This window comes from Apodemus sylvaticus, chromosome 13, assembly GCF_947179515.1.
Source record: "Apodemus sylvaticus chromosome 13, mApoSyl1.1, whole genome shotgun sequence".
In the NCBI taxonomy this organism is placed as follows: Eukaryota; Metazoa; Chordata; class Mammalia; order Rodentia; family Muridae; genus Apodemus; species Apodemus sylvaticus.
Window position 1 is genome coordinate 1,277,337 of NC_067484.1, and position 23,564 is coordinate 1,300,900.

The window sequence follows — 23,564 nt, forward strand, 5'->3', positions numbered from 1 at the left end:
GTTTAGGAAAAACAAGATAATTTTGCACGATGCGGGATTTCCTTAAAACGTGGTTATCTAATTTTGATGAAAGAAAATTCTCCTGTTGGTTCTCTTTTGAGGCTACACGTTTAGACGTACACGCCAAACCAAATCTTTTCGAGTTACCACGTGTTGTTAGGAGATACAAGGTAAGTTTGTATGATGTATTATTTCTTCTCGTAAAGTGTTTCCAATATGTACTTATTTGTCTTTACTCTGCAAAATTGTATTTCCTAATAACGTGGTATTCTTACATATTCTCTCGAGAGAAAACTATCCTGTGCCTTCTCTTTTGAGGCTCCACGCTTAGACATACACGCAACACTAAAGGTTTTCGAGTTACAATATGTTGTTTAGGAAAAAGAAGATGGTTTCACACGATGCGGGATTTCCTTAAAACTTGGTTCTGTGAAAAATTTTGATGAAAGAAAATTCTCCTGTGGGTTCTCCTTTGAGGCTACACGTTTAGACGTACAGGCCACACCAAATCTTTTCGAGTTACAACTTGTTGTTTAGGAGATACAAGCTAATTTTGTACTACGTGTTAATTCTTCTGGTAAAGTGTTTCCAATACGTATGTGTTTGTCTTTACTCTGCAACATTGTATTTCCTTATAACGTGGCATTCTTACATATTCTTTCGAGAGAAAACTCTCCTGTGCTTTCTCTTTTGAGGCTACACGCTTAGACATACACGCAACACCAGAGCTTTTCGAGTTACAACGTGTTGTTTAGGAAAAACTAGATAATTTCGCACAATGCGAGATTTCCTTAAAACGTGGTTTCTGACAAATTTTGATGAAAGAAAATTCTCCTGTGGGATCTCTTTTGAGGCTACACGTTTAGACGTACAGGCCACACCCAATCTTTTCGAGTAACAACGTGTTGTTTAGGAGATTCAAGCTAATTTTGTACGATGCGTTAATTCTTCTCGTAAAGTGTTTCCAATATGTACGTATTTGTCTTTACTCTGCAACACTGTATTTCCTTATAACGGGGTATTCTTACATATTCTTTCGAGAGAAAACTCTCCTGTGCATTCCCTTTTGAGGCTACACACTTAGACATACACGCAACACCAAAGCTTTTCGAGTTACAACTTGTTGTTTAGGAAAAACAAGATAATTTCGCAGGATGCGGGATTTCGTTAAAACGTGGTTTTCTGACAAATTTTGAAGAAAGAAAATTCTCCAGTGGGTTCTCTTTTGAGGCTACACTTTTAGACGTACACGCCAAACCAAATGTTTTCGAGTTTCCACTTTTTGTTTAGGACATACAAGCTAATATTGTATGATGCGTAATTTCTTCTTGTAAAGTGTTTCCAATAAGTATGTATTTGTCTTTACTCTGCAACACTGTATTTCCTTATAACGTTGTATTCTTACATGATCTTTTGAGAGAAAACTCTCCTGTGCATTCTCTTTTGAGGCTACACGCTGAGACATACACGCAACACCAAAGCTTTTCGAGTTACAAGGTGTTGTTTAGGAAAAACAAGATAATTTCGCACGATGCGGGATTTCCTTAAAACGTGGTTTTCTGAAAATTTTGACGAAAGAAAATTCTCCTTTGTGTTCTCTTTTGAGGCTACACGTTTAGACGTACACGCCAAACCAAATCTTTTCGAGTTACCACGTGTTGTTTAGGAGATGCAAGCTAATTTTGTACGATGCGTTATGATGCGTTATTTCTTCTCCTAAAGTGTTTCCAATATGTACTTATTTGCCTTTACTCTGCAAAATTGTATTTCTTTATAACGTGGTATTCTTACATATTCTTTCGAGAGAAAACTCTCCTGTAACTTCGCTTTTGAGGCTCCACGCTTAGACATACACGCAACACCAAAGCTTTTTGAGTTACAACATGTTGTTTAGGAAAAAGAAGATGATTTCGCACGATGCGGGATTTCCTTAAAACGTGGTTTTCTGAAAATTTTTAACGAAAGAAAATTGTCCTGTGGGTTCTCTTTTGAGGCAACACGTTTAGACGTACACGCCACACCGAATTTTTTCGAGTTACAACATGTTGTTTAGGAGATACAAGTTAATTTTTTACGATGCGTTATTTCTTCTCGTAAAGTGTTTCCAATATGTACGTATCTGTCTTTACTCTGCAACACTCTATTTCCTTATAACGTGGTATTCTTACATATTCTTTCTAGAAAAAAACTCTCCTTTACATCCTCTTTTGAGGCTACACGCTTAGACATACAAACAACACCAAAGTTTTTCGAGTTACAACATGTTGTTTAGGAAAAACAAGATAATTTTGCATGATGAGGGATTTCTTTATATCGTGGTTTTCTGACAAATTTTGAAGAAAGAAAATTCTCCTGTGGGGTCTCTTTTGAGGCTACACTTTTAGACGTACACGCCAAACCAAATCTTTTCGAGTTACCACTTGTTGTTTAGGAGATACAAGCTTATATTTTATGATGTGTCATTTCTTCTCGTAAAGTGTTTCCAATATGTACGTATTTGTCTTTACTCTCCAACACTGTATTTCCTTATAACGTTGTATTCTTACATGTTCTTTCGAGAGAAAACTCTCCTGTGCATTCTCTTTTGAGCCTACACACTGAGACATACATGCAACACCAATGCTTTTCGTGTTACAAGTTGTTGTTTAGGAAAAACAAGATAATTTTGCACGATGGGGGATTTCCTTAAAACGTGGTTTTCTGACAAATTATGAGGAAAGAAAATTCTCCTTTGTGTTCTCTTTTGCGGCTACACGTTTAGACGTACACGCCAAACCAAACCTTTTCGAGTTACCACGTGTTGTTTAGGAGATACAAGCTAATTTTGTCCGATGCGTTATTTCTTCTCCTAAAGTGTTTCCAATATGTACTTATTTGCCTTTACTCGGCAAAATTGTATTTCTTTATAACGTATATTCTTACATATTCTTTCGAGAGAAAACTCTCCTGTGCCTTCGCTTTTGAGGCTCCACGCTTAGACATACACGCACCACCAAAGCTTTTTGAGTTACAACATGTTGTTTAGGAAAAAGAAGATGATTTCGCACGATGCTGGATTTCCTTAAAACGCGGTTTTCTGAAAAAAATTTAACGAAAGAAAATTGTCCTGTAGGTTCTCTTTTGAGGCTACACGTTTAGATGTACACGCCACACCAAATCTTTTCGAGTTACAACGTGTTGTTTAGGAGAAACAAGTTAATTTTTTACGATGCGTTATTTCTTCTCGTAGAGAGTTTCCAATATGTACGTATTTGTCTTTACACTGCAACAATGTATTTCCTTATAACGTTGTATTCTTAAATATTCTTTCGAGAAAAAACTCTCCTTTACATTCTTTTTTGAGGCTACACGCTTAGACATACACGCAACACCAAAGCTTTTCGAGTTACAACTTGTTGTTTAGGAAAAACAAGATAATTTTGCACGATGAGGGATTTCCTTAAAACGTGGTTTTCTCACATATTTTGACGAAAGAAAATTCTCCTGTGGGTTCTCTTTTGAGGCTACACGTTTAGCCGTACACGCCACACCAAATCCTTTCGAGTTACAACCGGTTGTTTAGGAGATACGAGCTAATTTTGTATGATGCGTTAGTTCTTCTCGTAAAGTGTTTCCAATACATACGTATTTGTCTTTACTCTGCAACACTGTATTTCCTTATAATGTGATATTCTTACATATTCTTTTGAGGGAAAACTCTCCTGTGTGTTCTCTTTTGAGGCTACATGCTTAGACATACACACAACACCAAAGATTTTCGAGTTACAACGTGTTGTTTAGGAAAAACTAGATAATTTCGCACAATGCGAGATTTCCTTAAAACGTGGTTTCTGACAAATTTTGATGAAAGAAAATTCTCCTGTGGGTTCTCTTTTGAGGCTACACGTTGAGACGTACACGTCACACCAAAACTTTTCGAGTTACAACGAGTTGTTTAGGAGACACAAGCTAATTTTGTATGATGCGATATTTCTTCTTTTAAAGTGTTTCCAATATGTACGTATTTGTCTTTACTCTGCAACACTGTATTTCCTTATAACGTGGTATTCTTACATATTCTTTCGAGAGAAAACTCTCCTGTGCATTCCCTTTTGTGGCTACACACTTAGTCATACACGCAACACCAAAGCTTTTCGAGTTACAACTTGTTGTTTAGGAAAAACAAGATAATTTCGCAGGATGCGGGATTTCGTTAAAACGTGATTTTCTGAAAAATTTTGAAGAAAGAAAATTCTCCTATGGGTTCTCTTTTCAGGCTACACGTTTAGACGTACACGCCACACCAAGTCCTTTCGAGTTACCACGTGTTGTTTAGGAGATACAAGCTAATTTTTTACAATGCGTTATTTCTTCTCGTAAAGTGTTTCCATCAAGTATGTATTTGTCTTTACTCTGCAACACTGTATTCCCTTATAACGTTGTATTCTTACATGTTCTTTTGAGAGAAAACTCTCCTGTGCGTACTCTTTAGAGGCTACACACTTAGACATACACGCAACGGCAAAGATTTTCGAGTTACAATGTGTTGTTTAGGAAAAGCAAGATAATTTCGCACGATGCGAGATTTCCATAAAACGTGGTTTTCTGAAAAATTTTGACGAAAGAAAGTTTTCCTGTGGGTTCTCTTTTGAGGCTACACGTGTAGAAATACGAGCCACAACAAATCTTTTCGAGTTCCAATTGTTGTTTAGGAGATACAAGATAATTTTGTACGATGTGTTATTTCCTCTCTTAAAGTGTTTCCAATACGTACGTATTTGTCTTTATTCTGCAACACTGTATTTTCTCATAACATGGTATTCTTACAAATTCTTTCGAGAGAAAACTCTCCTGTGCATTCTCTTTTGAGGCTACAAGCTTAGACATACACCCAACTCCAAAGCTTTTCGAGTTACAACATGTTGTTCAGGAAAAAGAAGATGATTTGGCACGATGCGGGATTTCCTTAAAACGTGGTTTTCTGAAAAATTTTGACGAAAGAAAATTCTCCTGTGGGTTCTCTTTTGAGGCTACACGTTTAGACGTACACGCCGCACCAAATCTTTTCGAGTTACAACGTTTTGTTTAGGAGATACAAGCTAATTTTCTACGATGCGTTACTTCTTCTCGTAAAGTGTTTCCAATATGTACATATTTGTCTGCTCTGCAACACTGTGTTTCCTATAACGTGGTATTCTTACATATTATTTCGAGAGAAAACTATCCTGTGCGTTCTCTTTTGAGGCTACACACTTAGACATACAGGCAACACCAAAGCTTTTCGAGTTACAACATGTTGTTTAGGAAAAACAAGATAATTTCGCACGATGCAGGATTTCCTTAAAACGTGGTTTTCTGACAAATTTTGACGAAAGAAAATTCTCCTGTCGGTTCACTTTTGGGGCTACACATTTAGACGTACACGCCACACCAAATCCTTTAGAGTTACCACGTGTTGTTTAGGAGATACAAGCTAATTTTGTATGATGCGTTATTTCTTCTCGTAAAGTGTTTCCAATACGTACGTATTTGTCTTTACTCTGCAACACTGTATTTCCTTTTAACGTTGTATTATTACATGTTCTTTTGAGAGAAAACTCTCCTGTGCATTGTCTTTAGAGGCAACATGCTCAGACATACACGCAACACCAAAGCTTTTCGAGTTACAACGTGTTGTTTAGGAAAAACAAGATAATTTTGCACGATGCGGGATTTCCTTAAAACGTGGTTCTTTGACAAATTTTGACGATAAAAAGTTCTCCTGTTGGTTCTCTTTTGAGGCTACAAGTGTAGAAGTACGAGCCACACCAAATATTTTCGAGTTATAACGTGTTGTTTAGGAGATACAAGCAAATTTTGTACGATGCGTTATTTCTTCCCTAAATTGTTTCCAATATGTCGTTATTTATCTTTACTCTGCAACACTGTATTTTCTTATAACGTGGTATTCTTACATATTCTTTCGAGGGAAAACTCTCCTGTGCATGCTCTTTTGAGGCTACACGCTTAGACGAACACGCACGCCAAAGCTTTTCGAGTTACAACGTGTTGTTTAGGAAAAAGAAGATAATTTCGCACGATGCGAGATTTCCATAAAACGTGGTTTTCAGACAAATTTTGACGGAAGAAAGTTCTCCTCTGGGTTCTCTTTTGAGGCTACACGTGTAGAGGTACGAGCCACACCAAATCTTTTCGAGTTACAATGTGTTGTTTAGGAGATACAAGCTAATTTTGTACAATGCGTTATTTCTTCTCTTAAAGTGTTTCCAATACGTACGTAGTTGTCTTTATTCTGCAACACTGTATTTCCTTATAACGTGGTATTCTTACATATTCTTTCGAGAGAAAACTCTCCTGTGCATTCTCTTTTGAGGCTACATGCTTAGACATACATGCAACACCAAAGCTTTTCGAGTTACAACGTGTTGTTTAGGAAAAACAAGATAATTTCGCACGATGCGCTAATTCCTTAAAAAGTGGTTTCAGACAAATTTTGATGAAAGAAAATTCTCCTGTGGGTTCTCGTTTGAGGCTACACTTTTAGACGTACATGACACACCAAATCTTTTCGAGTTACAACGTGTTGTTTAGGAGATACAAGCTCATTTTTTACGATGCATTATTTCTTCTCGTAAAGTGTTTCCAATATGTACTTATTTGTCTTTACTCTGCAAAATTGTATTTCCTTTTAACGTGGTATTCTTACATATTCTTTCAAGAGAACACTCTCCTGTGCCTTCTCTTTTGAGTCTCCATGCTTACACATACACGCAACACCAATGCTTTTCGAGTTACAACATGTTGTTTAGGAAAAAGAAGATGATTTCGCACGATGCGGGATTTCCTTAAAACGTGGTTTTCTGAAAAATTTTGACGAAAGAAAATTCTCCTGTGGGTTCTCTTTTGAGGCTACATGTTTAGATGTACACGCCACACCAAATCTTTTCGAGTTACAACGTGTTGTTTTGGAGATACAAGCTAATTTTGTACGATGCGTTAATTCTTCTCATAAAGTGTTTCCAATACATACGTATTTGTCTTTACTCTGCAACACTGTATTTCCTTATAACGTGGTATTCTTACATATTCTTTCGAGAGAAAAGTATCCTGTGCGTTCCCTTTTGAGGCTGCACACTTAGACATACAGGCAACATCAATGCTGTTAGAGTTACAACGTGTTGTTTATGAAAAACAAGATTATTTCGCACGATGCGGGATTTCTTTAAAACGTGGTTTTATGACAAATTTTGACGAATGAAAATTCTCCTGTGGGTTCTCTTTTGAGGCTCCACGTTTAGACATACATGCCACACCAAATCCTTTCGAGTTACCACGTGTTGCTTAGGAGAAACAAGCTAATTTTCTATGATGCGTTATTTCTTCTCGTAAAGTGTTTCCAATAATTACGTATTTGTCTTTACTCTGCAACACTGTATTTCCTTATAACGTTGTATTCTTACATGTTATTTCGAGAGAAAACTCTCCTGTGCGTTCTCTTTAGAGGCTACAGGCTTAGACATACACGAAACACCAAAGCTTTTTGAGTTACAACATGTTGTTTATGAAAAACAAGATAATTTTGCACGATGCGGGATTTCCTTAAAACGTGGTTTTCTGACAAATTTTGACGAAAGAAAGTTATCCTGTGGCACTTATACAGTTACCAAATCCAGACACTATTGTGGATGCCACCAAGTGTTAGCTGACAGGAGCCTGATGTATCTGTATCATGAGAGGCCCTGCCAGTGCCTGACAAGTACAGAGGGGGATGCTCTCAGTCAACCATTGAACTGAGCACAGGGTCCCCCATGGAGGAGCTAGAGAAAGGACCCAAGGAGCTGAAGGGTTTTACAGCCCCACAGGAGGAAGAACAATATGAACCAGCCAGCACCCCCAAAACTCCCAGGGACTTAACCACCAACCAAAGAGTACACAAGGAGGGGACCCAAGGCTCCAGCCACATGAGTAGCAAAGGATAGCCTGGTAAGACATCAATGAGAAGAGAGGCCTTTGGACCTGTGAAGGCTCATTGCCCCAGTGTAGGGGAATTCCAGGAGAGGAACTGGGAGTGGTAAGTTAATGCACAGAGGGAGGGGGATGGGATAGGGGGTTTCAGAGGGGAGACCTGGAAAGGGAGTAACATTTGAAATGTAAATATAGAAAATATCTAATAAAAATTAAGGAAAATAAAAATAAAAGAAAAAGAAAGAAAGAAAGTAAGAAAGAAAGAAAAAGAAAGAAAGAAAGAAAGAAAGAAAGAAAGAAAGAAAGAAAGAAAGAAAAAAAGAAAGAAAGAAAGAAAGAAAGAGAGAGAGAGAAAGGAAGAAAGGAAGGAAGGAAGGAAGGAAGGAAGGAAGGAAGGAAGGAAGGAAGGAAGGAAGGAAGGAAGGAAAGAAGGAAGGAAGAAAGTAAGAAAGAAAGAAAAAGAAAGAAAGAAAGAAAGAAAGAAAGAAAGAAAGAAAGAAAGAAAGAAAAAAGAAAGAAAGAGAGAGAGAATGAAAATCACACTCCCTCCCAAAAAAATCAAAGAAACCAAAAAGAAGTAACGAAAAGGCACACCCCACCAATTTAATGTATTGGCTGACTGGCCTGTTCCATTTTGTTGAAACACATGAGTCTAATGTAACAACCCCAAGGCCATGGTGTCAAGCTCACTCACTGAAGCTCTGAAGGCTTGCTGGCAGCTCTGGCTGAGACTAGTTTTCTGTTCTTTGATATCAAGCATGCCTATGTTTGGGCAATTCACCCTCATCAATAGCACACACAGGGGCTGCATGCAGAACTCCTACCTTTTCTCTGCCTCATGAGCTCTTCAATAAAATGCAAAATAGTGTCACAACTGTACTGCTCACAGTCCTTTGAGTTTCCCTCACATGATATTAGTTCCTTAAGGTCAAGCATATGATTTCCTTGTTCTTTGACCTATACAATGAATAATAGCAATTTCAGATACTGTCATGTTGAGTACCCCATACACTAGAAAGAAGAGACCCATGTTTTACATAAGTAAAAAGCAAAATGCTTCTGAAAGACCAGATTTTGAAAGGAAAGACACCTTTACTATTGGTGACTTTTAAAACTATTTTGGAAAGAAATATTTGAATATAACAAAAGAATCTTAATTTTTATTTTATTTTATACTATATTTCTAAGTCCATTTTTATGTATTACTTTGATTTTTATACTGTATCTTAATAAATATGATTTGAAATTAATTTTTGCATACCTCTTCTTTTTCATTGGAAGTTTTCTTTGAAGACCTACAAGAAATGAAATACTTTCAGATGAATACTAAACTTGTAAAATAAAACACAAAAAATGTTTATTTTCCCTATCCATAAAACTTACCAGGTATTACAAATAAAATGATTTTCTGCAAAGGAAAGAAGCTGTAGACAAGGAGAGGAACTTTGATATACAATTTATACCACTACTAAGATCATAAAAGATGGAAATTACAACTGGAGACACGGCTCCAATTAACAGCAGATACTGCTTCTGCACAGGAGTTGAGCTCAACAGCCAGAACCCATGCTGTGTGACTCATAACCAACTAACTCCAGATCCAGAGACATACAATGCCTGTGCATTCTTCAGCCACCTGCACTCATGTGTGCATACTCAAATACAAGCACAAACATTTGCATCATTTTAAAATAATGATGATGATATTAATAATATTTAAAATAATAAATTTTGATCAAGTATTGTAACAGTTAAGGGGACAATATAATATAGTATGCTTTCTTTCGTAGAGGTAAATATACCAACATTTCCAATGTCATTCTCAGCAAAACGGAGTCTCATATTTAGTAAAACCTGCCTTATTAACACCACTGTGTCTTTATATGTGTCAAATACCTTTAAGAATGGAAAGGCTTAGCTGTTCTTAGGCCTTCCTATGTAATTGCCGTGCATTGTTCTAAGCATTGGACTTGCTTTAAATTTATTTTAATTCCAATATATGTCAGATAATTTTGAGAAACACAGAAAGACCATGTGAATATGTGACAGATTTGAATTCATACTCAGAAATTCTAGAATCATAATTTATTTCATACTAAACTATGAAAATAACTTTTCATCTTCAAGTAGATTTAAACGAAATAATAGAAGATGACAATAAATTACCATCCCACTTTAGTAAAACCTATACCTAATCATGTGACATTTTCAACTAGTTTTACTTGAGAAAGTATCTCACAGCCCAAATTCCCAGTTTCTCCTACCACAGCATCTTCAGTGCTGAGGAATCTTGTAGAAATCACTTTTATTTTCAAAATCTAAAAAGACATGGACTCATACAACTGTTCAGTTGTTAAGTCCCTAAGTTGCAAGTGTGAGGGTCTCAGTTTGATTTGTCAGAAGTTGTGGTGGACAAAACATAGCCAGATGTGGTGGTCTGGTGTGCACTAGGAATCTACCACTGGGGAGAAAGAAACAGGAGGGTGCCTGGAACCCTTGTCTGCCCACTGGCCGAAGGGAAGACTAAAACTTTTCCAAAATCACCATCTGTAGGCTGCACTAGTATCCAGTTACTGACTCACATAATTTTGATACCTGAACTGAAAATGGTCTGAAAACCACCCCTGTCATTGGTGCAGAACTAAGCTTTGCAACATAGAATTAGCCATCATCATTTCAAATCAAACATGCATCTAAAAAGCACTCATGCCTTCATTTGGTCTCAAAAGGGTACAGTGAGCCCCATGAAACAGTTGAAACAAACTGCAAGATAAAGTATAGGAAATTTAAGAATAAATGGATATGATATTTTTCTAGGGGAGCTATAGGGGTTATCAAAACATGAAATTCACAACTGCATTCAGCTTTTCTATATATGACCTACCAATTCCAGTCCACACAAATTAGAAAACACTAAAAACTTCCTATGTGACTACAATGAAGTAGAAATACTTGGAGGAAAAGCAGAGTCCTGCTTCTTTTTTAGCCTATGTTTCTCTAATTGTTTTCATATTTAAATGCTCAACTTATACAACCTATTAAGACACACATTATTGAAATAAAAATAGGTTCAATGACCAATAGAGTGTGTGTGTGTGTGTGTGTGTATGTGTGTATGTGTGTGTGGGGGGGGCACACATGGGTGTATTTACATGTGTTGAATATACATGACTGGGTAATTGCAGACATACAAGTGTGTGTGTGTATGTATGTGTGTGGGTGTGTGTGTGTGTGTGTATACATGTGAGCATGTGTGTGAAGACAGACTTGACTTTTATGTAGTCTTGTCTGTGGCTGCCCTGTTTACTGTCTTATTTACTAACTGAGGCTGATCAAGTTTTAAGGCAATCCCCATTTGCCAAACATATGAATGTTGAGAATTTTAGGGATTCACTAGCAAAGATAACGAAAATATTTGAAGAAACCAGTCACTGAAGGGAAGAAAATTTTTTCAAAATGTACTTTCATTTAATATAGCATTTTTAAAGAAATTAATATGAAAGACATATTTTTAAAAATAAATGTTTAAGATCTCAATTTTTAATGAAATATTAAAACATAAACTTCAAAATCTATACTTAAAAAAAGGCTACGTCAGTGATTGGGCAGTGAAGGAGAAAGGTTGGAAGGGAGACCCAATACTGGGGCAAGTTAGGTAGGAGGACAAGAGGAAGGTGAGGGAGAAGGGAGGAAGGAGGAAGAAGAGGAAGAGGAGGAGATGACACCATGAATCAGGAGCTCCTGGCCAGGAGAAACCTCAAGAAGCAAGGACTCTCACAGCTTGTGAATAAGATAGTACAGTGCTAGAACTGCCCAATCTAGGAATATAGCTTATAATTACAGTATCTATATTATGTGGGGGTTTTATACCTATTTAATAGGATTAGAAACTCCAGCAACAGGGCTTCAGGGATGGTACACACTATAGAATCCCATAAAAACATAAAAAATAAAAGAATGAATAACGTCACCTTTCTAATTCATCAAGTTCCTTTATCTTTTCTTTCTGGTCTTCTAAAAGTTTTGCCAGGTTGTCATTTTTCATTCGAGCCAGTGTAAGTGGTGTAAAGCTTTCCTATAAAACAATAATAACTTTTAACTCTGAGAACTTATTTATCAACAGACAATCATGTGGAAGACACAGTAGAGCTCACATAGTCTGAGGTGCAGTTATCTGCATCCTTGACACTCTCACACACAGTGCTCTCACACAGATCCATTCTTCATAAGCCATCAGAGTACCTTTGACACCTATCTCATTTAATTCATAACTTAAATCTTAGTGAACCATGTGAAACAGAATGTCTGCCATGGGTTCCTGATACCATGAGTAGAGTCTAAATAGTTTCTTCCAGAGCCTGTGGGAATGCAAATGCTTCTGAAATGCCATGAACTCCAAGTCACTGAGGCAGAGAATATTTGCTACAAAAGCACAGTGTAGAAAGGATGGCATGTCACAGTATTTTTTCCATACTGGACCTACTGTACTAATGTTAATACTCTTTCTATAACAAATGAACATGAAATTCATGTTAGACTTGATATTCTGGGAGAATATGAAGGATTATTATTAAACCCTGTGCTAGAGTTGCAATTTAAGTAATCTCTCAAGGAAAATACTGAAAACTTTTCTACTATAATTTAAATTTGTGGAATTAGACTTTTCTCCTTGCAAGATCTTCATAATGAAACTGTAATGAAAATCAGCATAAAATGTGGTAAATTGACAATACCCCTGAATAACTTCTCCAACACTTGCTTTATTTCACTGAAATAAGTATGTCATTGGAAATTATATATCAAAGTGAACTATGAGGTTTTATAGGCCAGGCATAGTGGTGAATTACCAAAAGCCCATCACTTCAGAGGTCCAGAAATATACAAGTTTTATGTCATCCTTATTACATAAAAAGTTCAAGGCCATCCTTGCCTGTATAACATTCTGTATCATAAACTAAGGGACAAACCAACTCTGTGGTTACCTAATTGTCTGAAAGGCCCATGATATTAGAGATCTATAAAATGCACTGACATGCTGAGATGGATACCATGTGGGTTAAACTGACAGAAAAATACATAATTTAGACACTTATAATATAGAAACCTTGTATCTTATTGAAGTTTGTTTATCTGATACATTGGAAGTATAAGACAACATGAATTCCCGAAAGGCTACAATTAAGAGAGTAGCCTTAAGGAAATTGCAAATTTCTTCAGAATTGCCATGGATGGAGGTAATAATTCTCTTTAGATTGTTCCTCAGAAGAGTAAAGGAGAGAGATCATGCAGTGTTTTGGGGGAAGGAAAGCTTGGGAAGAAGGAGCTCCCATCAAAGCTGGCTCATCTAGATAAGTCTTATAAAATCCACTTATTACATTTAGCGTTTGAGAGATTCTTAGGTCAAAGCTGTATCAGGATTCCAATGTAATATTTTAAAGTATGTAGGAAATAATCTGTAAATCAAAGCTGTGTCTTTTTACCTCATTTTTTATACTGAAGTCGGCATTGTGTGCCAGCAGTTTGGCTGTCATTGAGGTGCTGTTATGCCAAACAGCATAGTGCAGTGCGGTGTTCCCACTGTCGTCAATAGCATTTGGATCAGCACCGTGTTCTAATAACATAGCCACACAGTCTTCATGCTTGAACTGTGAAGCCTATGGGCATTGGATCAAGAAACAGAATGGAATGATGAGAAAAGCAAAAATTTCATAGGTTTCACTAATTATTTGCATGTATCTGAGATCATGTTTATTCTAAGAATTCCCATCCAATATGTGTCACACTGAAACTGTTGGCTGCTTTCTACCTTAATTAGTGCTGTTCTGTTGTCACTGTCACGAAGATCAATGTCACAATTCCACTCTATCAGGAGGGCCACTACATTGGGATGGCCGTATGCACAGGCATAGTGCAGAATAGTTCTGTGAAAATGAAAACTTTTTAAGAATTTTTTACAAAACTAGGTCAAAAGCCACAGTTATTCGTGTAATTCTCACTAACTTTGGGCATCCAATTCAAAGAAATGTTTTTGCCTCCAATATTGGAATCATGACATATATATTCCTGCATGGGAGGTAAGGATGCTACCACTGAGCTGAACGCCCAATATGTTAAATAGTTTTCCATTGTTGCAATGAAACAACATAACCAAAGCAACATGGAGAGGAAAATAGAAATGGCCCTGATAGAAACTTTCATCACTGAAAGCTTCCCAAGCCACGCCTCCATCTCCGGAATTACCTTCAACCTTCTTAATTAGGAAGCTCCTAAAGAACAGCTCAGCAAGCATTGAAAACTCAGTGGTATTTCTTGCACAATATTCCAATGTCCTTCAAAATCCTCTCCACCCCCCCCCCCCCAAAAAATGGTCACCTATGTCATAGCACTGCCCCTCTAAGCTAGTACCAAGCTGTCATATTTAGGATTTCCATTATGGGATGAAACATCATGATCAAGACAACTTGGAGATGAATGGGCTTATATCACACACAGTTCCAGAAAACAGTTCATCTGTAAAAGCTGTGAGGTTAGAAACTCAAACAGGGAGAAACCTGTAGGCAGGAGCTGATTATGGTAAGCCATGGAGGAGTGCTGCTTACTAGCCTGTTCTCCATCTCTTCCTGAGACTGAGTTCTTGTGGAAACCAGAACCACCAGCCCAGGGATGGCATCACCCACAATGGGCAGGGTCCTACACCATCAATCACCAATTAAGAAAATGCCCTAGAAGATTGCCTACAACCAGATCTTATGGAGAAATTTTTCAGTTGACCTTCCCTCCTCTCAGATGACTTTTGCTTGTGTCAAGTTGACATAAACTGTGCAGCACAGTTGGCCAAAGTAACCTTTCTAAATCAGAACTCTCAATTTGGATTTGACTCCTTCTTTGAACTCTGTAGCTACTCACTGCTTTATTCTCTGCATACCCAAGACCCTCATCAATAAAAAGGGAATCAAAATAAGCTCATCTCACAAAGTATAGTAGGATTATTGAAAAACATCATGCAAAGGATTTACAGCTTTTTCTACCATGAAATTGCTCAGCAATTAGATGTTTGGATATTTTTCTTTGAGGCATAGTCTTGTTACAGAATTCAGGCTGGTCTTGAATTCACAATGTGTCTCAGGAGCTGCTAACTTGCAATCTTCCCACTGTAGACCACTGGTACATGACTACACAAGTGAACACACTCTGGTTGGCTTATGACCCTGTTCTTCTCACACTTTGAGAACTTTACATTAGGATATGAATTATAACTCCTGATGTATTACGCTTTACCTGATAGCAGGTTTTAGATTACATTATTCATAAAGTGTGCAGGAACCATAACCAACTGTGCTTACAGTAAATCATATGTGATATATTCAAAAGAATTCTGGGAGTTCTAGTTATAATATTTAAATATTCAAAATGTGAAAAAATATGACAACAGCAAGTTATATCTGAAACTATTTTGTTAATTTCTAAATCTTTGGCAAAAGAAATGCCAGGACTAAAATGAGGATAATTTTTTCATTATTTTGATTTGTACAATGTGAAGAAATGAGAACTTTCACTTGGCTAATATTTCAATTAATTGATAATAGTTTTAGACAGGGCATAATTCTTCAAAGTAGTTACTTGTTACAACTTCCTAATTTCAGAAATGCTATTTAAAAATAAATAGGTCAAGTTTCTAGTGGACTTGAGACCCCCTTCTAAGTAGGACTGAAGCATCTATCCTCTTTGGTCTTCATTCCTCTTGAGCTTCATGTGGTCCATGAGCTATATCGTGGGTATTCCACGTTCTTTGCCTAATATCACTGATCAGTGAGTACGCGCCATGTGTGGTCTTTTATGACTGAGAAACCTCACTCAGGATGCTATTTTCTAGATCTAGCCATTGCCTTCAGATTTCAAGAAGCCATTGTTTTTAATAGCTGTTTGGTGTTACATTGTTTGAATGTACTATATTTCTAAACTTTCTACTCAGCACAGGAAAATCTGCACACGTTAAGGATGAGAGGCATTTACAGCCCATAGAATGAGTGTGCTTAATAAGAGAAACAAAGTGATTTGGTGAACTACTGAGTAAAAAGAATAAAGTTTAGGAATTCATTTATATTTAAATTTGTGGGCATTTTAATGAATTTAATTAACAATCTTATTATCAGTCACAAACATAAATCAAGAAATCAGTAAGACTGCACTTGCAGTTGTTTTATTAGCAAGTCATATGACATATAAATTAATAACTTCTCTGTAATCATTCTTCCCATAATGTGAGGAAATTACATTAACAAAAGAATACATGAACTTAACTGCAAACCTTTACATTAGTATTTGGTACTACTCTAGTCTGATTCTTTGGACTGAAATCATTTTCGTGTGTGTGTGAGTTTTTGAGTGTGTATGAGGGTGTTTATTTTTTATTTTCTATATTCTTTGTTTACATTCCAAATGCTTTCCCCTTTCCCATTGCCCCCTACCTATATGTCCCATAAGCCCTTTTCTCTCCACCTATTCCCCAATCACCCCCTCCCATTTCTCTGTCCTGGTCCTCCCCTACAATGCTGGATCAAGCCTTTCCATGAAAGGGCCCTCTCCTTCCTTCCTTCTTGGGAATCATTTGGTATGCTAATTGTGCCTTGAGTATTCAGAGCTTCTGAGCTAATTAATATCCACTTCTCAGTGATTGTATTTTCATGTGTTTTCTTTTGTGACTGGTTTACCTTACTTAGGATGATATTTTCCAGTTCCAATCATTTGCCTAAAAATATCATGAATCCATTGTTTTTAATTGCTGAGTAGTATTCCATTGTATAAATATACCACATTTTCTGTATCCATTCCTCCATTGAGGGACATCCAGGTTCTTTCCAGCTTCTGGCTATTATAAATAAGGCTGCTATGAACATAGTGGAGCATGTGTCCTTATTGCATGCCGGGGAATCCTCTGGATATATGCCCAGGAGTGGTATAGCAGGGTCATTTGAGGGTGTTTATATGTCGTGTGTGTGTGTGTGTGTGTGTGTGTGTGTGTCTTCCAGTGAGTTCTTCCCCTAACCTAATGGAGACCACTGTGTTCTGATGCTTGGCTGAGAGCTTCACCATCTGTATTGGTCAAGCTCTGGCAGAGACTGTCAGGAGGATAGATAAATCAGGCCCCTGTCAACAAATGTTAAATTAGCAAGTATCTGGGCTTAATGTCTGTAGATGGGATGGATCCCTAGGTGGGGACTGTCTCGGGATGGCCTTTCCTTTGGTCTCTCCCCATATCTTTGTCCCTTATACATCGAAGGACCCATGGCTCCAGCTGCACATGTAGCAGAGGATTGTTATCAAAGGAAGGAGAAGCCCTTGGTTTTGTTGAGATTAGATGGCCAAGCGTAGTGGAATGGCAGGACTGTGAGGCAGGAGTGGGTGGGTGGCTGGGGGAGCACCCTCAGAGAAGAAGGGGAGGGAGTTGGATAAGGGAGTTGTGGAGGAAACACTGAGAAGGGGGATAACATTTGAAATGCACATAAATAAAACAACCAATAAAAAAAATCAATAAAAAGAAGTCATTGGGTGCTTTTGTTTCATTCCTTTCTTGACTGTGGATGTGGTATGACCAGATCATGTCTCTGATTTCCCCATTATAATGAACTAAAATCTAGAACTTTAAGCCTTAAACTTAAGTTTCATGATGAGTAATTGATTTTACGGATAAAATCCAAATTCTACCAGAAATATGAGTTTCACAATGGCAAATGAGTAATATATACAATATTATATATTGTACTCTCTCCATAAGAGAGAATAAAGTTGGATTGAATATACCATTTTGATTTTCAAACTGCTGGTATTCATATATGGACTTACAAAATTAGGCATTTACCCAGCACAATGAAAGGTAAATATGTGTCAGGGGCTTCATATCAGTTGGTGTATTGTTGGTGGCTCAGAACCTGAGAGATCTCGGGGGTCCAGATCAGATGAGACCAGGTTAGACTGCTGGTCTTCCTATGAAGTATTACTCCTCCTCAGCTTCTTCCAGCTTTATTCTAATTCCACCACAGAGGCCCTCAGCTCCTGTTCATTGGTTGGGTGTAAATATCTGCATCTGACTCAGCTGCTGTGCCTCTCACAAAGCAGCCATGCTGGGCTCCTGTCTCCCAGGTCTCTGGTAAATTAATGGAGTACTTCCCACTCCTACCTCCTCATATTAAGTCTCGTGATTCTTTCGGCTAGCCCTCGGGGCTTCTGTCTTCTTCCCCCCAACCCCAACCTACAATTCCTGAACATGTTCCCTTTTCCCTTCTCCCCTCTCCCACCCAGGTCTCTCCCTCTCTCTGCCCCACATGAATGCTTTCTTCTGCTTCACAGGTGGGATTGAAGCATCCTCACTTAGGCCCTTATCTTGTTAAGATTCTTGAGTTCTGAGGATTATATCCTGGGGATTCTGTACATTTTTTGGCTAATATCCATTTATTAGTGAATACATACCATACATGTGCTTTTTGGTCAGAGTTAATTCATCCAGGAGGATAATTTCTAGTTCCATCTATGTGCATGTACCTATAAAATTCACGAGGTTCTCATTCTTAATAGCTAAGTAAGTAAAATTTGTAAATTTTGTAAATAAACCACAAGTTTCCAACTTCCAGCTATCACAAAAAGGCCATTATGAACGTAGTGGAGCACATGCCCCTGTGGGGCATCTTTTGGATATGTTCTCAAGAGTGGTATAGCTGGGTCTTCAGGTAGATATATTTACGATTTTCTGAAGATCCTCCAGATTTATTTCCAAAGCTGTTGTACCAGTATGCCATCATATCAGCAATGGAGGAATGCTCCTCTCTGTCTACATAGATCCTCCAGATTTATTTCCAAAGCTGTTGTACCAGTATGCCATCATATCAGCAATGGAGGAATGCTCCTCTCTGTCTACATCCTCACCAATGTGTGCTGTCACAAGAGTTTTTGATCTTAGCAATTCTGATTGGTATACTATAATATCTTAGGGTCATTTTGATGTGCATTTCCCTGATCACTAAGGAATTTGAACATTTCTGTAAGTTCTTCTTGGCCATTTGAGATATCTTTGTTGTGAATTCTGTTTAGTTCTTTACCTCACATGAATGCTTTCTTCTGCTTCACTTGTAGGATTGAAGCATCCTCATTTTTTTTTTTTTGGTGGTTAGCTTCTTGAGTTCTTTATATATTTTGAATATTAGCCCTGTCTGAATGTTACAAATAATCAACAAAACCAAGAGCTGGTTCTTTTAGAAAATCAAAAAGATAGAAGATCACCTAGCCAAGCTATCAAAAGGGCCCAGAGATAGCACCCAAATGAAAGAGGAGACATAAAAACAAAGGGAGACATAAAAACAGAAAGTGCGGAAATTCAAAAAAATCAACAGATCATCCTTTGCCATAGAACTCCATACTCAGGTGACACAGGGAGATAGCTAGACTCCCAGAAGTGTAGACATGACTGGGGACACAGGTATGACCACCCATGCTGCTCAGAGGAACCTGCCTGAAACCCTTACAACACAAGATCCTAGGGGCAGCCTAGGACAGGTGTCGTCTGATTTCTGTCTGTGCCCAGAGCTGATCCTGGGCCACAGAGCTACATCCACAAATCCCAGCAATAGAGAGCCAATCTCCTAGGAGTGCCTACACACCTGAGTTAACAGGTAAGACCACTACTTCTCTTCAAATTCCTGGCCAAAGAGCGGCCTGCTCAAAGCCATCAGGACACAGGAACCAAGGACCAACTGGGGACAGAATCATTCTGGTTTCTGTCTCCACCCATGAGCTGAACCTGTACCACACTTCTCCATACCTAAATTCCCCCAGAGAGAGAACTGGTCTCCCAGGAGTTCTGACACAGGCTTGCAGACATACAAACCACAGTCATAGACAGCAAGACCAGCTAACTTGAGAGATAACAATATGGCAAAATGCAAACACAAGAACATGACCAACAGAAACCAAGTCGATATGGCATCATCTGAACCCAGTCCTGGATACTCAGCACACTGCAAAAACAAGATTTGGATTTAAAGTCTCAGCTCATGATGCTGATAGAGGAGTTCAAGATTGACATGAATAACTGCCATAAAGAAATGCCGGGGAACACGGGTAAATAGGTAGAAGCCCTTACAAAAGAAACACAAAAATCCCTTAAAGAATTATAGGAAAAGACCAACAAACAAGGGAAGGAAGTGAACAAAACCATCCAGGACCTAAAAATGGAAGTAGAAATAATAAGGACACATGCCCACTATGTTCATAGCAGCCTTATTTATAATAGCCAGAAGCTGAAAAGAACCCAGATGTACCTCAACAGAGAAATAGATACCGAAAATGTGGTACATTTATAAAATGGAGTACTATTCAGCTATTAAAAACAATGAATTCATGAAATTCTTAGGCAGATGGATAGAACTAGAAAATATCATCCTGAGTGAGGTAACCCAATCACAAAATAACACACATTGCATGCACTCACTGATAAGCTTAGAAGCTTAAGCCCAGAAGCTTAGAATACCCAATGTGCAAATAACAGACAAAATGAAGCCCAAGAAGATAGAAGACCAAAGTGTGGATACTTTGGTCCTTCTTAAAGGGGAACAAAATACCCATGGTAGGAGATACAGAAACAAATTGTGGAGCAGAGACTGAAGGAAAGGCCATTCAGAGAAGTACTTGCTGACAGGAGCCTGATATAGCTGTGTACTGAGAGTCTCTGCCAGTACCTGACAGATACAGGTTGGTGCTCTTAGCCAACCATTGGACTAAACATAAATTCCCCAATGGAGCTTGAGAGGAGATTGCTGCCCCATAGTAGGAAGAGCAATATTAACCAACCACTACCCCCACAGACCTTCCAGGGACTAAACTATTAATCAAGGAGTACACATTGAGGTGCCCATGGCTCTACCTGAATATGTAGCAGAGTATGGCCTTATTGGACATCAAAGGGAGGAGAGGCCCTTGGTCCTCAGAAGGATAGATGCCCAAGAATAGGGGAATTTCAGGACAGGGAAGCAGGAGTGGGTGTGTTGGTGAGCAGGGGAGAGGGGATTTGGGTGGGGTGTTTTCAGAGGGGAAACCAGGAAAGGGGATAACATTGAAATGTAAATAAAGAAAATATCTAATAAAAACACCATAAAAACTGATCATATCATACTGCAAAAGCCTATACACAACAAAATTGGAACATCTAAATGATATGGATGATTTTTCTAAACAGATACTACATACTAAAGTTAAATCAAGAGCATGTAAACTAACTAAACAGGCCCATATCTCCTAAGGAAATAGAAGATGTCATTAAAAAACTGGCAAACAAAAACAGCCTAAGGCCAGATGGCTTCTGGGCAGAATTCTATCAGACCTTCAAAGAAAAGTTAATGCCAACACTCTTCAGACTATTCCACAAAATTAACACAGAAAGAACACTACCTAATTAATTCTGTAGAGCCAAAATTATTCTGATACATAAATGAAACAAGGACGCAAAGAGAGAAAGAGAACATTAGATCAATTTGACTTATGATCATCAATGAAAAAGTACTCAATAAAATACTAGCAAACTGAATCTAAGAACACATCAAAGTCATCATTCAGCATGACCAAGTAGGCTTCATCCCAGGGATGCAAGGTTGGTTCAATACATGAAAATTCAATAACTATATAAGAAAGTCAAAGAAAAAATTAATGGTCATTTCAATAGATTCTGAAAATACATTTGACAAAATTTATCACCCCTTCATGTTAAAAATACTGAAGTGATCAGGAATTCAAGGCCCATACCCAAACATAATAAAATCAACATGCAACAAACCAACTGCCAATATCAAATTAAATGGACAGCTTTTCACTTTTAAAGTTATATTTTCCTGCTCACTATTATGACTCCAGCCATGAAACCTCTTTAAGGAAAACTTGCATAAATGGAAAGAAAACCCATATTTGAAAGATACACAGTCTGTATCTTATTTTCAGCAAACTGCAACTAAAATGATTATGTCTATTTATTTGTGTATATAATAAACTGAAGGACATGTGAATGAAAATGAGTCCAACCTACTATAGTGCCTGGGAGAGAAACAGGTACATCAGTCACAGAAAAGAGGAGGTCTGGATACTACAACATTAATGAACTCAAGAACCAGGGGCTTTTTGTGGTGAACAGCTCTAGGTCAGCAGGGCCTTCCGCCCTTCCCCCACCCCACTTCCCAGAGCAGTGGAATAACTGCCGAGCACTGACATTACCATGAAATCTTAGCGACAAAGGTCAGTATACTAGTCAGTAGCCCTGCGAACATTGGCAGTTCCTCCTACTCCTAGACACTGGGGCCACTTAGGGAAGCTGACACATTTCTTTCTCCACCTGCCTCCCAGCCTGCCCCTTTCCCCTGACCCCCAGCCCCAGACACCTGTCATTGCTGTCTCGGTCATTGATGTCATTTTTCCTAAGTATGAGTCTGCGCTCTACTATGGCAACATCACCCCGGGTAGCAGCCTTGTGGATCTTGCTGAAGGCTTTGTAGCTTTTGATCTCTCTGGCAGAAGAGAGGCCAGTACCACTCTGACATGGCCTCCCATGGCCTGTGAAGGACTCCCTCTGGCCGGTGGAGGATCCAGGGGAAGATGGCCTTCGATTCCAGCAACACGAGGAACTCATGGTGGAGCTCCCCACCCACCCACCCCGAGTCACCCCCAGTCACCCCAAGTCACCCTGACCCCTCCCCTCCCTCTTGGCTCTTGGCCACCCTCAGAACCAACACACTGATATAGATCTGCAAGTGAGTCTTGTCACCACTGCCAGCAAGACCAGGACAAAGCACCCACAGGCAAGCTCAGTAGGAGAGAGTCCAGCCAGAACAGGTACTCCTGTCAACTGACTTCTATCCAACTGTTGCCAAGCAACGCATCTAAACACAGGCATGCGCACTCTGACCAATGGGAAAGCCGAGGCCCAACAGCTGTTATAGAGGTTCTTCCTCTCTACTTCATGGACAGTAGGTCAAAGAAGAAATAAAGAAAGGCATCAAAGCCTTTGTAAATTAAATACAAGTGAAGGCACAACATACCAAATTCTATGAAACACAATGAAATCAGTGCTAAGAGGAAAGGTCATAGCCCTAAGTATGTTCATTAAAAAACAGTAGATTTCTCATAATAAAAATTTAAATATACACCTATATTTAAAGTTCTAGAAAAAAGAAGCAAACACCCAAGAGTAGACACTGAAAATAATCAAACTCGGGACTGAAATCAATTCATTAGGAACAAAGACAACAGGACAATGAATCAGCCAAGCCAAGCTGGTTCTTTTAGAAAATCAACAAGATAGACAAAACCTTATCCAAACTAAATAAACATCAGAGAGACAATATCCACACTAACAAAATCAGAAATGAAAAGGGAAACCTAAGAACAGGTCCCGAGGAAACGTAAAAGTCATTAGGTCTTACTGGAAAAGCATCTTCTCCAACAATTTGGAAAATCTTAAGGATATGGATGATTTTCTAGATAGATACTTACCAGAGTTAAATCAGGGAAACAAATTAAATAGTTCTGTAACCCCTAAAGAAATAGAAGCAGCCATTAAAATCTAGAGGCTCACAGTCTGAGGTTCT

General features: G+C 38.3%; 1 protein-coding gene across 1 annotated transcript in view; it reads right to left on the bottom strand.

The window, feature by feature from the left end:
* Positions 1-8,715: 8,715 nt before the first annotated feature.
* The window catches only part of LOC127664124 (uncharacterized), a 21,825-nt gene continuing 6,976 nt past the window's right edge, over positions 8,716-23,564 (bottom strand). The window contains exons 4-7 of the mRNA XM_052155994.1: positions 13,425-13,598; positions 11,916-12,019; positions 9,206-9,239; positions 8,716-8,901 (exon numbers count right to left, since the gene is read on the bottom strand). Coding sequence (XP_052011954.1) covers positions 8,731-8,901; positions 9,206-9,239; positions 11,916-12,019; positions 13,425-13,598 — 483 coding nt within the window. The 3' untranslated portion in view covers positions 8,716-8,730. The remainder of the gene's footprint in view (positions 8,902-9,205; positions 9,240-11,915; positions 12,020-13,424; positions 13,599-23,564) is intronic.